General features: G+C 45.5%; 1 protein-coding gene across 1 annotated transcript in view; it reads right to left on the bottom strand.

Annotated features, from left to right (window-relative positions):
• LRRC74A (leucine rich repeat containing 74A) overlaps nt 1-11551 on the bottom strand; it is a 31400-nt gene extending 19849 nt beyond the window's left edge. The window contains exons 1-5 of the mRNA XM_032482429.1: nt 9527-11551; nt 7881-8009; nt 5447-5619; nt 3058-3165; nt 1977-2073 (exon numbers count right to left, since the gene is read on the bottom strand). Coding sequence (XP_032338320.1) covers nt 1977-2073; nt 3058-3165; nt 5447-5619; nt 7881-8009; nt 9527-9563 — 544 coding nt within the window. The 5' untranslated portion in view covers nt 9564-11551. The remainder of the gene's footprint in view (nt 1-1976; nt 2074-3057; nt 3166-5446; nt 5620-7880; nt 8010-9526) is intronic.
• Nucleotides 11552-14921: the final 3370 nt, after the last annotated feature.

The following is a 14921-nucleotide window of genomic DNA, read 5'->3' as shown; positions in this document are numbered from 1 at the left end:
ATAGTTTATAAATAAGAAAAGTGAAACACAGAAGGGCTTAATAACTTGGCACAGAGCCAAAGCTGGGATTTGAACCCAAGTACTATAACTTCAACATGCTTGACCATCTGGTTCACAAACAACTTGCTAATAACCCTTCTGGTGAAGATACAGGGGAAACAGGTATTCCACTCGTGGAACCTTGACCTGGTAACCTTCTTAAAAGAAATTTGGAAATTTATTTTTAACTTCATAAAAATATCTTTATATTGGGTAATTCTGCTCCTGGGTGCCTATCTAGAAATACTAAAACATGCACTCAAAAGATGCATGGATATGAAAATTCTTTAAAAATTACTTGAAGGATTGCGAAACTGGAAATGACCTAAATGCATTCCCCTTCAAATTGCGGGATATTAAACAATTTATGCTATATCTACACCATGAAATACTACCCAGGAGTTCAAAAGCACTAGATAAATCTATTGGCCCTGCCATAGAAGGAAATTCAAGATGTACTTACAGGGAAAAAAGAGAAATTGGAGAATAATATCTAACATGTAATAACATTTATATTAAAAAGACATAAACTCTAGTTCTGTATTTTCTCTCTGGATACTTCTAAGATCTTTTTATCTTAGGTGCTTTTACTATGATAGATTCAGGTGTGGATTTCTTTTTACTTACCATACTTAGGACTTACTAGGATTCCTGTGTCTGAGGATTTATCTGTTAGGAAACATGTCAGCTGATATTTATTCAAATATTGTTGTTCACCCATTCTCTTCTTCTGGAACATCTATCAGTTATACTGAGTCTATTCATTCTTTTGTATTCCTTTTATCTTTTATATTCTTTATATCTTTATCTTTCTATACTGCAAAGAGAGATAAAATATCCTCTTATCTATTTTCCAGATCACTAATTTTATTCACTGTATCGAATTTGCTGTTGAATTTATCCATTGAGTTTTTAATTTCAATGATTATATATTTTCTATTTCTAGAAGTTCTATTTTGGGGAGGTCTATTAAAAATAGTGATTTGTTCTTGTATGTTTTATTTTTATGTTCTTACTCATATCAAAATTGGTTTATAGTTGGGTGCAAGTTATCTGTTTACTAAAAGTTTCAGTTAAGAGTGCTTCTGTAAAGTTTGGAATATAAATTTTATGGTCACTTAATTTATAGTTTATATAGGATAATTCTATTTCCTGAAGTTCTTGAGGGCCCCATGCTGCCACTCGAGGCTAACAACTCTCATGGTGTTTTGTTTCCTTGTTTTGCAATTTTGGATTGTGAGCCCATCTTTAATGGAGCTTTATCTGTGGGAATCCCAAACAGCTTGGAGTTCCTCCAAAGAAGTTTATATTTGTTTCTATTGCATGTCCCAAGGTATTATCAGCATGGGACTACTTTTTATGTTCACTTCTTGCCATAGAGGTTCAAGGACCCTGCAGATAGTATAAATTCAAACCACAAACCTGAGTGAGGGCAGGGCTCTGGGTACTAGAATTCTCAAGTGAGCTTTTTTTTCTGAGAGAGACATAATAAACTGAAAATTAGTCATACAATAGGGGGTCAGGTAGTAAGTGCTGTTAAGAAAAACCAGGAAGGGAAATAGGATGGGGAATTGTGGTGATGGAGAGGTGCTGCTTTGATAGGTCAGAGAAGTCCCCCTAAGGAGATGACCCATGAGCAGAGACGTGAATGAAGGGGGAGAGTGAGCCATGCAGGTATTTGGGATGGAGAATTTCAAGCAGAGGTAGGACTGTTGCAAAGGGAATCAGAAGTTGCTTGTCCAGGGCAGCTGGGAAGTCAGTGTGGCAGTGGAGAGGGGGCGAGGATGGCTGGAAGAGTCTAGCTGGGTGTTGACGCAGTGTTCTGGTCTCTGAAATCAGCAGGACCTGGTATGGTTCAATTAGACCCTGTTTCTCCGCTCTGACCCTTTTCTCTCTTTCATTCCCAATGACCTCTCCCTCCTCCTCCAAGGGCTCACCTGAGAGCTGAAGACTAAAGATGGAAGAGGTGTCATTCTGGAGAAACTCTGAGAGGATTCTGGCCCCCTCCAAACCAAGATTATTGTCAGAAATATTCTAAAAGGCAAGAGAACATTTATGTATTATGAAAAAACCCCACCAAAGGACCCTCTTTAACAAATAAATGATGGGGGTTCTTATTTGAGGCTGGCACTGAGGGGGTGGGGTGGGGTGGGGTGGGGAGAACAGGGCTGGGAGGAAAGGACGGGAGTGGTTAGGGTGGTACAAAGGGGAAAAGAAGACAGGAACGCTAGCTTTCCTAAGGCCTCACGGTGAGGCCCTTGGGCTAGTCTCAGTTTTCTCTCCATACCACCCCAGTTTAGCCCTGGTATTTTGGATAAGCATTTTTTTTTTTTTTTGAAAATCCAAGACAGTTTTATTTGCAGGATTTGGCACGAAGCAATTGAAAAATGAGTTTAGAGTAAGCAACCATTGTAATTCCCTTCATCGGTTCACAAAGCCTGCATCACTGCCCGGAAGGAGGGATACAAATGGACATTGTCCTTTCAGGCTAGTGGGAGGGACTTTCTATAAACTAGCCATTATTATCTTCATTGTCTTTGCTCTTCTTTTTTTCAAATTTTAAAATTGTAGTAAAATAGACATAACACATTTACCATCCGAACCCTTTTTAAGTGTACGGTTTAGTAGTCTTAAGTACACTCCCACTGTTGGGCAGCCATCACCATTATCTGTCTCCAGGCACGTTGTGTTTTATGAAATTATTTCGTGTCTTTATTTTCTTTAAGAAAGTTAACTTTAAGGCAACACTAAAGAAGTAATTTCAGTTAGGGGCTTATGAGGTCCAGACAAAAATGGTTTCTTAGGGTTTCCTACAGCCACAGGGAACACAGTGTCCCTGGCTAGGCTCTCATGTGTGGCTCTCCTCTGAGATGCCACCTCTAGGGGAGAGGAGCCCCCGGATTGATTGCAGAAAGCCTGAAGGCTGGTCTGGGCTCTGGCAGGGGTCTCTGGCTTGTCTCGAGTGAGTTCTGAGACCCCAGGCGTGGTGGAAGGAACCGGCAGAGCAGGGCACAGTACCATCTCCTGGAGGTAGTAGTTCTCTTGTAGCATCTCCACCAGGCTCAGGATGCCCTCCTCCATGATAGAATTGTCTGCCAGCTCCAGCGTGAGAACAGTCGTGTTGGACTTCAGCCACCACCAGGGGAGCGGGAGAAAGACAGAGGTGGTTGGTGACCCAGTTAGTTCCCTGCCATTGCCCAGAACCCACGACCTCTCCTGAACGTCCTCGTCATGTCAGAGGGTACAGAGATGCAGGCTAGCAATTCTGGAAGAGTGGATAGGAACAGGAGACTAGCACAGGGGACGAGCCATCCCAGTGAGTTTTGCTAGGACGATGTGCTTATTCTGGGCACCTCCCCTAAAAGGGTTTCGAGGGGGATTTAGAAGAGGAACTAAAAATAAAGCCCTGAAAAGGATGAGGCACAAGGTTGAGCTGAGCAGATTTTAATTATTTAGCCTCGAGGAGAGAGGACTGTGAAACTACTCCAAGACTGAGGAGAACGTGATACATTTAATAAGGATATTTAAGCATAAAGCATTTACGATGCCTGTTTCCCTCAGAGGCCTTTCTTCTAGTTTAGGCTTAAGGCTTACCTGGTTCCCTCTTATAGCCAGGATGCTGCCTCAAGGCTGTTAAGAAGGAGCTGAACGTAAATGTTAAATAAATGTCTATATGCAGGCTAGTCTGCATTTCCACAAGAAGCAAGACAGGTGGAAATGACTGGCATTGCAGCATGAGGGACTGGGGTTAGCTCTACCCAGAACTTTTGTCCTTTCCTTCCCCGCTTCATTCCCTGTGCAGAAAGGCACAGAGAACAGATGCATCTTTGGGTTTGAGCATTTTCAAAGCAGTGAAAGAAGTAGCAAGTGGTAGGGACTCTCGCTCCAGACAAGGCGAAATTGTGATAGTGTGAGCTACTATGATGCAGCATGGTCCCCCAGGGCCTCCATGAATTGTCTTCTGGCCTCAGCAGTCTGGGTGGCAAAATTCAGTCATGGTCAAAAGCAAATGAGATGGCTCAGGGGGCTCCCAGGCTAGGCGTCATTTAGCAGAAAACAGGGATGGAAGGGCTACTTCCAGAGTCATCCTGGGGACCAGCACAGAGTGAGGAGCAGCGGGTGGCCCGATCACCACATCCATCCAAATTCATTTCACAAAGGCAAGTATCTACTTGTCACCCTCTACGCTAACTGCTGGGGATAAAAGGATGAGCAGAGAACGTCCGCACTCCAAGGGCCCACAGCTCACCAAGTCCAAGGGCGTGGAGGTAGGTGGAGGAGGGACAGACGCAAAGTCTGGAAATGATCCCTCCTACAGGGTGTCCTTCCTCTAAGTTAGGGAGACACAACATGTGAGAAGCTAAACAGTACCCAAGATAAAGAAGAGTTCAGTCCACAAGAATGTCACAATGATTAATTGTCAAATGAGTGCTACAGAGAATCGGAGAAGAAAAACTCCCCCTAACCAGAAACTGCTGTTACTCAGAGACAAGTGGCCCGAGTCCTGAGAGGATTTCATTATTATCCATTTTTTTCCATGGAGCTATGAGGCAATGGCACATCTCTAACAGTTCATTAATCAGTCTTTCAACGCTCCATGAATTTCAAGATGGCTTTGTTCTTTCTCTGCTCTTCCCTCCCTTTCCTCTCCCTCCCTAGAGAGCAGCCCAGTCTCACGTCATGTAATTTCTTAATGCGTATGTGCTCAGTGCAAATGCAGTTAGAGTTCCAAAAGTGAGTGCTTTAAAAAATAAAATCGAGCTTTTTCTTTACTGTCCTAAGTGAACAGTGTTGTGCTGACATACACTCGTTAAATTTTGTGTTTTCCTGTGATGAGAGTCAGTTTTGTATACAATGAATTATAACTATAGAAAGTTATGGTGAGTTCAAGGTCAAGTCCTTGTTCGCTCATGCCAAAAAGAGAGAACATTATTCCTGTGGGAAAACATGATCCACTCTACAGTGAGATCTTGAAGAACTGCATATAATATTGCAAAGGGCAGGCATCAAATGGAATGTCTCAGTAGTGAACTCATTTATGGCAAAGGTGAACTTTGGAATTGAGACCCAGGTGGTTGACATTTTGTACTGTGTTCTCGCATGAGCATTTGGGTCCAAGCCCAGATCAGTCACTTTTCCAGGGCCCACAGGCTGGTGCTTTTGCATCCTGAATAGGAAAGAGAACAGATTTTCAAGATTCGGGTCTCTAGGAGCCTCCTTCCCAAGAACTAACGGGGTGTCCATGCCAGTTGGGTAAATCAGCCAGCAGTCAAGCAGAGCCTAGGGCAAGGTGGGCGTAGAGGTTGCAATTCAGGGTCCCATGGAGGGGCTCTCTGACTCTTGGACCCAGAACCCTGTCAAGCCCCCACCTCTGCCAGGCTTCACGTGCCCCTGCTGGCATGCTCACCACCAAGGCTATAGCAATAGCCTTCGTGCCGTTGGGGCCCAGCCCGTGGTGATTGAGGTTCACGTAGGACTCCTCCATGTTCCGGAGGAAGTAGGAGACGGGCACAACGCCCACCAGTTTGCAGGCCTCTAGGTACAGCTCCCTTTGTCCGGTGGTGAAAAGTTTATTAGTATCTGCAGAAAAAGATGCAGGTGGATGAAGTGGAGTTTCTCTTCTACCGTTGCCTTATCTCCCTGCTAACCCAGACCACATTCGATCCTGACTGGTGTCCCCTCTGCCTGAGGGTCTGTCCCTATGCTCCAGCTTCAACTGGAAAATCAGCCAGTGATGGGAGACCCTAACTCCAGAAAGCCTCATATGGATGTCTCCCTTTGGGTAAGAGAGAAGGCCCCTGGTTTTTGGCCCCAAGCTACTGAAGAGGTACAGTGTGCCCACCCCCACCTTCCCAGGTTGGCTGCATCCAGTGACTGGCCACAGGGAGGTGCGATCACACCCTTGCCCACATCCAGACAGCCCTGAAGGGCCAACCAGACAAAAAGCTGGGGTTTGTGATGCTTGAGGGAGGGAGCCTCCACTGTAGTTTCTGTTTCACTCCCACTGTTAAAATGTGAGCCATAATCAAAGTTTTATGAAAGATGTAGAGAAGTACCAACTAGAAAAAGCCCAAGTGGGACAGAGTGGGCTTCCGAAGGTGGCAAATCAGTACAAGATGGAGAGACCCCCAAATCAGTCGGAAACAAACACACTTGTATTTGAGTGGGTTTGCTTCTTTCAGAGATTTGCACGTCACTTTCCTCACAAAAAGAACTGTCCACCCCTGCTTTACTAATGACAGACACACAGCTGATCAGTGCTTAAACCGGCAAACAGAATGGCGGCTTTACCCCTCCGTTCCAGCCTCTTAGGGGCCTTCGTTCTTTGGGCTTTAGACCAGCCTGGCTCGTGCTCACTGGGGGGTGGCCCTCCCTCGATTCTGGATGCCCCACAGCCGCGTCCTTATTAAGCAAACTCCGTTGACGCAGGGCTTCCCATGAGCAGCCGGGGTCTAAGCCAGCATCTGTTTTTCCTTCAGATCCCCGGGCCTTTGGCCAACCCACCCCAAACATTTCTAAGGCGGACAATGAGAGCTTTGTTGGTGAAGGACATCTTTGCAAGGAAGCTGACTTTGCAGGCACAGCAACAAACCGGCCTGCTCCTCAGGATGGTTGTAGATCAGGTCTTTTCGCCCTCGGCAAACTGGACAGTTGAGTCGGGTAGTTCTCTGTTGTGAGGGGCTATCCTGGGTAATGCAGAATATTTAGCATAAAATTGAGCACAGGCATCTCTGCTGCATTCCCTCCACAGCACATCCCGCCAAGCAGAGCCATGGCCGACTGGGGAAACCAATTATCTCCAGATAGAAGCAAGAGTCTGGGACAAACCATCCCGTGTTTCTATCTGCCACCCCTTCTACCTGGTAAAATCCGGTGTTGAAAGCAACAACAGCGGCAACCTTGAAGCAGAAAAGGAGCTAGAAAAGGAACAAGAGGATCGCCGGGAGGTGACAGGCAGGAGGTCTGTGCTGAGTGTGCAGTTGTAGGCCGAGCGACACAGCTGAATTTGGCAGAATAACCTGCCCTCCATCTCTGCTGCCTCTGATCATGGCCCACCACCCAGTGCCTGAACACAGGAGAGAAAGGGTCCCTGGGTTGCCTCAGCCCAGGGAAGTATGAGGCTAACCCATCAAGCGGGGCCATCATGGCCTTGAGGAAACTAGGAGGGAGGAAAGGGTGGAGATGTTGTTTGCAATAAAGGAGTCTTTTCTCCAGCCCAGCCAGCACCCACTCCCCACACCCAGGCATGCTTGGATTCATTGACAGAAAATATGGGGCTCTCAAATAGGGGAAATAAGAACTCTAATGTGAGTAGAGGAAAGTTACCAGGATGCAAGATGGGCCACAACCACTCCAGGGGCTCCTGGAATATGGAATATGGAAGACAGATTGACAAGGTGGGGCGAACACGGGATAAACGGACACCGGCGAGCTCTTGGTGGCCTTGGACAACTCACAATCTTCCTAAACCTCAGTTTCCTCCTCTGTGAAAGACAGGGAATGTCTACCTCCTGGGATGATTGCAAAAGTGACATAAGATGCCACATGTGGAAACATTCAGAACACCAGAAATCCCCGTTCATCTCTTGGTCCCGCTTTCAACAAGCCAGTGCGATCCCTCTGCTCACCAGGCCGATCACGAGCATGGGGCAGCAGCAGCTGCTGCCACTGGGCCAGACTGGAGAAGGGTGTGGCATAAAATTGAGCTCAGGCGGTTCTGCTGCATTCCCTCCAAGGCATGTCCCGCCGGACAGAGCCACGGCCATCTGGGGAAACCAGGTCTCTCCAGCCTCTGAGGAAGGAAGCAAGCGACCCTCCACCCTCCAAAGGCCAACGCTCACCTTCGATCTCAAGGTCTGTTTCTGAGCTCTCCCGAGCTGGTTTCTCTTTCTCGACAGCTGCAGAGTCTTCAGCCTCACAGTAGAGTGTTTCGTCACTGCTCTGCGGGGCTGATACAGTGTCACTGCCATCTGGAAGAAAAACTCATCTCCTTGATTCTGGAGAGGAAACCTGCCAGCCTTTCAGGTGGAGCCCACCACTGGCTGCCCTATGCCTCTGTTTCGTGATTCTGTCTGTGACCTGGGTCCTGGCTGTAGCCTTTGTCCCCCAACTGCACGTGGCTCAAGGTGCCAAGGAACTGCAGTGAGCGTCAACCCTGCCAGGAGGGACTCCGCTCTGTAAGCCCTCCTTCCCTGACGCAGAGCTGCCTCCCACCTGAATCATCTTGGGCTAAACCTGCCTTGTGTTCTCTGGAGACTTGCTCCTGCCCCATCCCCTGTGTTAAGCCTGCCTTGGATGTTGGATCTTTGCTCCTTCTTTTCCTTTCTATTGGTTTGGGTGGGGTTCAGGGTTTGCTTTACTCTTTCAGGAAAAGGATGTGTGTGATGCTGAAGCATCCTCAATGGCAGGCATGGATGATGCTGGGGAGGGCAAGGAGCAGGGCAGGTGACTTGGATCAAACACAATATAAGTGGAACAGGAGCAGTCCCAGGGAGCAAGGGATAACTTGATTCCCAAGAGTTTGACCTAGCTTCTCTTCCTTCCAATCCAAACTTATGACTACGCAGAAGGAAGGAAGGGCTTGCAAAATCTCCCTAGGGTTGAAATTTATTAAATATATGTGTCCTGGGTTTCTTTCACATCAGTCCCATGCACTTGCTAGATATGATTTTTCTGCCATTGGGATATTGTTCTGGAACCAGCCCTGGACTCCTGAAAGTTACACACAAATGTCTAGAACTAGTCATCCCACATCGGCAGGATGCAATGGTTTGGGGAGGCCATGCTGCACCACCAGGTGGCCTGTCTGAATTTAACCAAACTCCTCTTTGGGTGGGCTGAGGATTGGTGCCAGGGGTCCCAAGTTCTGACCACCCAGATTCTGATAGTGGGGTTACTAATGAGTCCACATAGGTCTGTGTCTTTCTCAGCTTTTGTCCATAGACCCAAGCTCCAACATTTATTTTCCAGCCTCTAAGACAAAGTCTGTGTGATAAGGGGTGGGAGTAACAGTGGTCTGACAGAAGACATACATCAGCTTAGCCATCAAACATAGCCATCAAAAAATGATGCCTTAATATCCTCATCAGATCAGTAATTTTAGGATTCCATCCAGCCAGTGGAGTGTTGGTAATGTTTAACTGGCTCTCCAGGAAAAAACAATCCTGATTTGTAGTGTTAGCCAATTCAAGTGGTGCAAATATTCCAAACATGGCTAATTTCCAACTGCCAGCATGACATTGATCAACTCACAGAATGAAAATTAAAATCAGCCAGAGCTGGTATGAGCCAATTCCAGCACAGCATTGCATCCAACTCTCTCACTCTCTATTTGGCAAGCCCTGAGCGAAGTCAATGTAATGCATCACCCAATTCTAGAGGGTCCCAGGAAAGGAGGGAAGGGGGCTTTAAGGTCCATGTGGTCACTGGGCATTACACTGAGGTAGCTGGAAGGGCCTGAGTGGTGAGAAATGGGATGCCTTTTCACCTTTTGTCTCAGGCTCAAGAAGTTCATCATTGTCCATGGTGCCAGGGCCCTCTCAGGGACTGCTGCCAGCTTCTTGCCACCTTTCTGCTGCTTCCCTAACAAGCACACCTGTCCATTCACCTCTGTTTCAAACTTTGTGTACCCTGCCCTCACCTAGACAAATCCCAGGGGGGCCTGTAGTTATCCTTCCATCCCAGCAAGCCCTGGGGAGAGTGGGCTTTGGTGGGATATGCCTGGACTTGACCCCAACTCTGTCTGGGAGATGTAGCTCCTTCCCAGGATCATCAGGGAGAGAGGTATAGCTCTACTCCTGGGAGCCCTGTCAAAAGGATGCCCACCCACCTGCGACTTTATGACTTAGGACCCACTTTCATTTCATCTTTAACATTCCATGACCTCATGCACTCATTGTGATCCACGCGGGTGGATCTGGCAACAGCAAGCCTCCCACCCTCTTGGGGGCTCTGGCAGTCATCTTTTCTTTTATGTCCACTGGGGCCAAGCCCAGGCTTGGCTGTGAGGGCTCAGGTGCTGTGGGAGGACCTCTCGGTGGCGTTGTATTTCCCTCTGAGTCAGGACCAAACCCAAGCCCCTTAATCAGGTGACTATGAAGGGCCGCCACCATGTTCTTCTCTCAGTGTGGTTGTGCTTCAGGTACAAAATATTTCAGTGATGGGTGAGGTCAGTTTTCTTTTTCCCAGTTCTTCTTGCTTTTTTCCTTCCCCCTTGAGAAAGTACCCTCAACCTTGGAGCAGAAGATCAAAAGCAAAGCACGACAAACATATGTTCTGTCACTACAATTTGTTGCAGCCAAATCATTGTTCAAACTACCAGGCTGCCTAACTTGAAACCACTCAACCATCATTCCCACGCTTGGCTGTTTTCACATGTCTTGGAGTTGAAGTTCACTTGCAGTTTACTGTCAAGAGAATCTGGAGGCGTGTTTGTTCCTTCTTGATGAGCTATCAGCACATCAACGGGCAGGTCAGTGACGGAAGGGCTTGGGGACAGGAAAATCCCTCTTTGTCACTCAGAAAAATGATGAAGATCTGGGAATACGCGTAGGGAAAACATAGTTAGAACCTTGGATCAAAAGAAATATGTAAACCTGAGACATTACTCATTCCTTCTGGCATTCATTCTGAAAAGTACTCATGGAGCATCTATTATGTACAATGCACTAAGATAAGCTCCATTGTGGGGAGGGATGTAGGCGTGATTAAGACTTGGACCTTTCAATGAGTGTACAAGAAAAAGAAGCTGACAGGGCCACACCTAGGTTGTGAGGGTCCTGAGCAAATACTTTTGTCAGAGCTCCTGTTCAAATAAACGATCTGAGTCAGTCTTGGGATGAGGGAGCTGTGATTTTAACTTGAAATGAGTCAAAGAGAATGTTACCTGGGGCAAGGTACGGTCAAATACTAAGAGAATGACCATTTCCTTTTTTATTGCTAATATGCTTGTTATAATACCTAATGTCTGCTAGTGGGGATCATAGCAGAGGGACCCTTTACTATTCTATCAGGTATAATTTATACAGCACCTGTAAGTGCAGGCACTATTGTGTGGCTTTACATGTATTAACATATTTAAATTGTCTGACAACTGTTATGAGATAATTTTTTATAGATAAGGAAACTGAACACAGAGAGGTTAAGTAACTGGCCCAAGGTCACACAGCTACAAAGTGGTAAACCTGGGATATAAGTGAAGTCACTCTGTCTGCTGCCTCTCTACATTGACCCACCTACTATTCATTGAACATGAAAGGTTGTTCCTCACACAGGGCAACTGCTGTTTGTGGTTCAGAAGGGTCTGCCCTTAGTTATGTATTTTAGGAGCTGGCAAACAAACTACAGTCTGAAGATCAAGTCTGGTCCACTGCTTGTTTTTGTAAATAAAGTTTTGTTGAAACACAGCCATGATCACTCATTTAGGTACTTCTGTGGCTACTTTCATGCTACAATGGCAAAGTCGAGCAGTTGCTACAGAGACCCATGGTCTGCAAAGCCAAAAACATTTCCTATTTGCCACTTTAGGGAAAAGATGTACTCTTGTATTTGATGGCCATTAGCATGAGATAATTCCTGAAGAGCCTAATTCTCCAAGGGAAAGAATGGAGAGGAAAGAATCAAAGAAAGAAAGTTGGCAGAAACCATGCTAGGAGGCAAGATGAGGAAGCTCCATCAAAGAGAGAAGCAGATGCCATTATTAGGTGTAACAATTACCAATTTTATGCAGGGGCTGTTTTTCTTTAAATGATAGCTGTAAATCAAGTCCGATTTCAAATACAGGGGGCGATCTTTGAAAGAAAGGCACTTTCAGAATTATTTTGTAAAGCAAAAAATCTGGAAAATGCAAAGAAATTCCCCATTATGGGTCCACTTTTGCAAGTTTGGATTTTATTATGCTTGGTTTCCTTATGAAACTGAAGCTCTTCAGGAAGAAGGATTTTCCATTCATTCATTCAATGTGTTGAATACCTTGGGGGGAGAATGCTGAACCTCGGAAAGTATACAGTTTACTGAGAGATACTGATGAATAAACAGTGACAGTGTTGAGCCCAGAGTAAATGAGGATGCTGCAGCAGCAAATAGGAGGAGGCTTCTGGTCCAGACTGCAGACAGTGATATGTCTGTGAGTGGGTTGGGGCTGGACTTCTGGGAATGCTTCCTTGAGGAAGGAATGTCTAGGCTGAGACTGGAAGGTCCGTTAGGCAGTAACCAGGTGAAGGCAGGTGGATGGCATGGACCTAGTGGGGAAGGAGAGGTATTTAAGCCTGAAAAAAAAAAAGCATATAAAAGTTCCCACAGTATTTTAGCATCTCAGGTAGGTTAGCAAGGCTGGAGCGTGACTCTCACTGCAGGGAGAGCTGTGGTGGGAAGGTAGGGTTGAGAAATGAGATGGGAGGTGAGCAGAGGACAATAATGAAGGGCTCAGGAGTTTGACCTGTATTTTAGGAATAGTGGGGGTTTGCAGAGAGGTTTCAAGCAGCAGGGTGACCTGACATGATTTGCACGATAGAAAGATTGCTCTGGCTGCAGTGTGGAAAGTGGATTGAGGTCAGGAAGAGGATCAACAGGAGTGCCTGCAGGGATGATATGGACTGACTAGATAAAGATAAAGAAGGCCAAAACCACCCGGGCTTGGGGATAGATCAGATGGGAAAGTAAAAGGGGGGATGTAAGTGCAAGAGGCCAGGACAACTTGATAGATGATTGTGCCATCCATAAAAAAAGAGAATGGAGGAGCTGGGGCAATAATTTTTTGGTGGATGGTTGGGGGAAGGTGGTAAGCCCAACTTTGTGTGTGTTGAGTCTTTGAGGTTCCTCTGGGATATCCATTGGAGAGGTCCAACAGCAGAAGGATTTATGGGTCTGTGGCCTAAAAAAAGGGTTAAAAATGTAGATGTAGATGTGTAAGTTGTCTGTATATGGATGGTAGTTGAAGCCACTGGAGTGAAACTTCTCAAAGAGGCATAAAATAGGAGAGAAAGCTAATTAAGGACACTGGCTTGCTGGGGAGGGTTGAGTGCTGAAGTGAGGTTGGAGACCAGCACACTAATAGCTCCAGTCCGTGTGGTTGGTAATTTTATTCACTGGTGCTCAGCAGCCCAGATAGAAGAGCCAAGAAGAAGAATGGCTTTATTGACCTAGGCAGGTGTCAAAGAACAGTGGGCAAGAGAGTTGATATTAGGAAGAGAGTGATTTGAAAAATGGCTGATGCAGATTCCATGTTGGATAGAGAAAGAAATGATGACTGAAGGGGAGTTTGAGGACAGAATAGAGAACTCAAGGGTTTGATGGGGTAAAGATGATGCAGAAGTGAAAGAGAGGCAGAAAGCCATGAGGTGATCCATCAGAGTGGGTGTATGAATGTGTGATTTTAGAGGTGGTGCAGTACCCAGTAATGACACATCAGGGATGTCTGAAGTACAGTGGGAATGAAGTCATGAGGAGGTAGCGACATTCCTAGGATTTGGGATGGCTTATCCACTTTGGTGGTGGGAGGACTTGAGTTGGAGAAGACTGTGAATTCAAGGCTAGAGTCTTCAAAGAAGGAGGAGGATTGGGCCTGAGGTCAAGAAAAGTCCAGGATGAAGTTGGGGTAAACAGTGAAGACCACTTGATAAATCTCTAATGACTACATGAATGCATGAATCAGTGAATGAATGAATGACTGCATCAACTCAGACCAATCCTGCACATTCTGGTAATGTTACTCTGAGTATGTGATTACTAGGAATTACCAGTAACCTGTTACTAGGAGTGAATGGGTCTCAGGTTACCATAAAAGTTGAACATAGGCAAGTCTTTTCAGCCTATCCTATCTGAGTGGCTGTTTGAGGCCTCTATACCAGCATAAGTTCAACATGGCAGCCACTAGCCCCTTATAGCCATTGAGCACGTGAAATGTGGTTAGTATGAATTGAGATCTGCTGTCCACATGAAACAAAACAATGGATTTCAAAGACTTGGTACAAAACAGAAAAAACCCCAAAATATCTCACTTTAAAATATTGACTGGGCACACACTTTCCCTGGAATAAACCTAACTGCAGTGTCCTGCAGTAAAAAAAAAAAAAAAAATTATGACATGTTAAAATGCTAAAATTTTTAATATATGGGGTTAAATAAAACACAACGTTATAATTAATTTCACCTGCTTTTTTTCCCTCTTAAATGAGGCTATTAGAAAATTTAAAATCACATATGTGGTTCACAATATACTTATCTTGGGCAGCATTGCTCTAGGCTTTGGTCAGCAGCCTCTGCAATCCTGAAGGAAGAATGACACTACCCTGTATATTACACATGTTCAACTAATAAATTAATAAAAGCAGCCACCATGTTGAACTTCCATACATGTCTGTTAGCATAAGTAAAATTTGAACCCTCAAGGGCTTAAATTTCCTATATACAGGAAATTTCCCTCTGAAAGAACATTTTAAATCCCTCAAAGTATTGCAAAACCTACTTGCCCCAGTAGGTAGGTTCTGCATCCTTGAAACCATCAGTGGTAGAAGCAGATGTTTATCATTGCCTGTACTGTGATCACAGCTGGGATGAATTCAGGGGCTCATTCGGTCTCTTGGAATATTTCTGACATGATGTGGCTGCAGATGGTGCAGATTATACTTGTAATTTTCCTCTGACTGGTAAAGCCTGAGGCTGAGCTTCTCCTGAACAAGTCTCCTTGGACTTGCAGTTATTGGCTTGCTTAGCAGTGCCACATTACGGTTTGGAAGGCCTTAATTTCTGCCGAGGATTCTGGAAGATGACCCTACATTAACTGTAGCCAGAGCTGTTTTTGGACTAAATTCAAAAAAATACAATAGTAAACACTGAGGGCTTACTCTCTTTTGGGCAAGGTGAGGAAACTGAGGCCCCAAGAC

The sequence above is a fragment of the Camelus ferus genome, chromosome 6 (assembly GCF_009834535.1).
Source record: "Camelus ferus isolate YT-003-E chromosome 6, BCGSAC_Cfer_1.0, whole genome shotgun sequence".
NCBI lineage: Eukaryota > Metazoa > Chordata > Mammalia > Artiodactyla > Camelidae > Camelus > Camelus ferus.
This window is presented reverse-complemented; position numbering and strand designations above follow the sequence as displayed.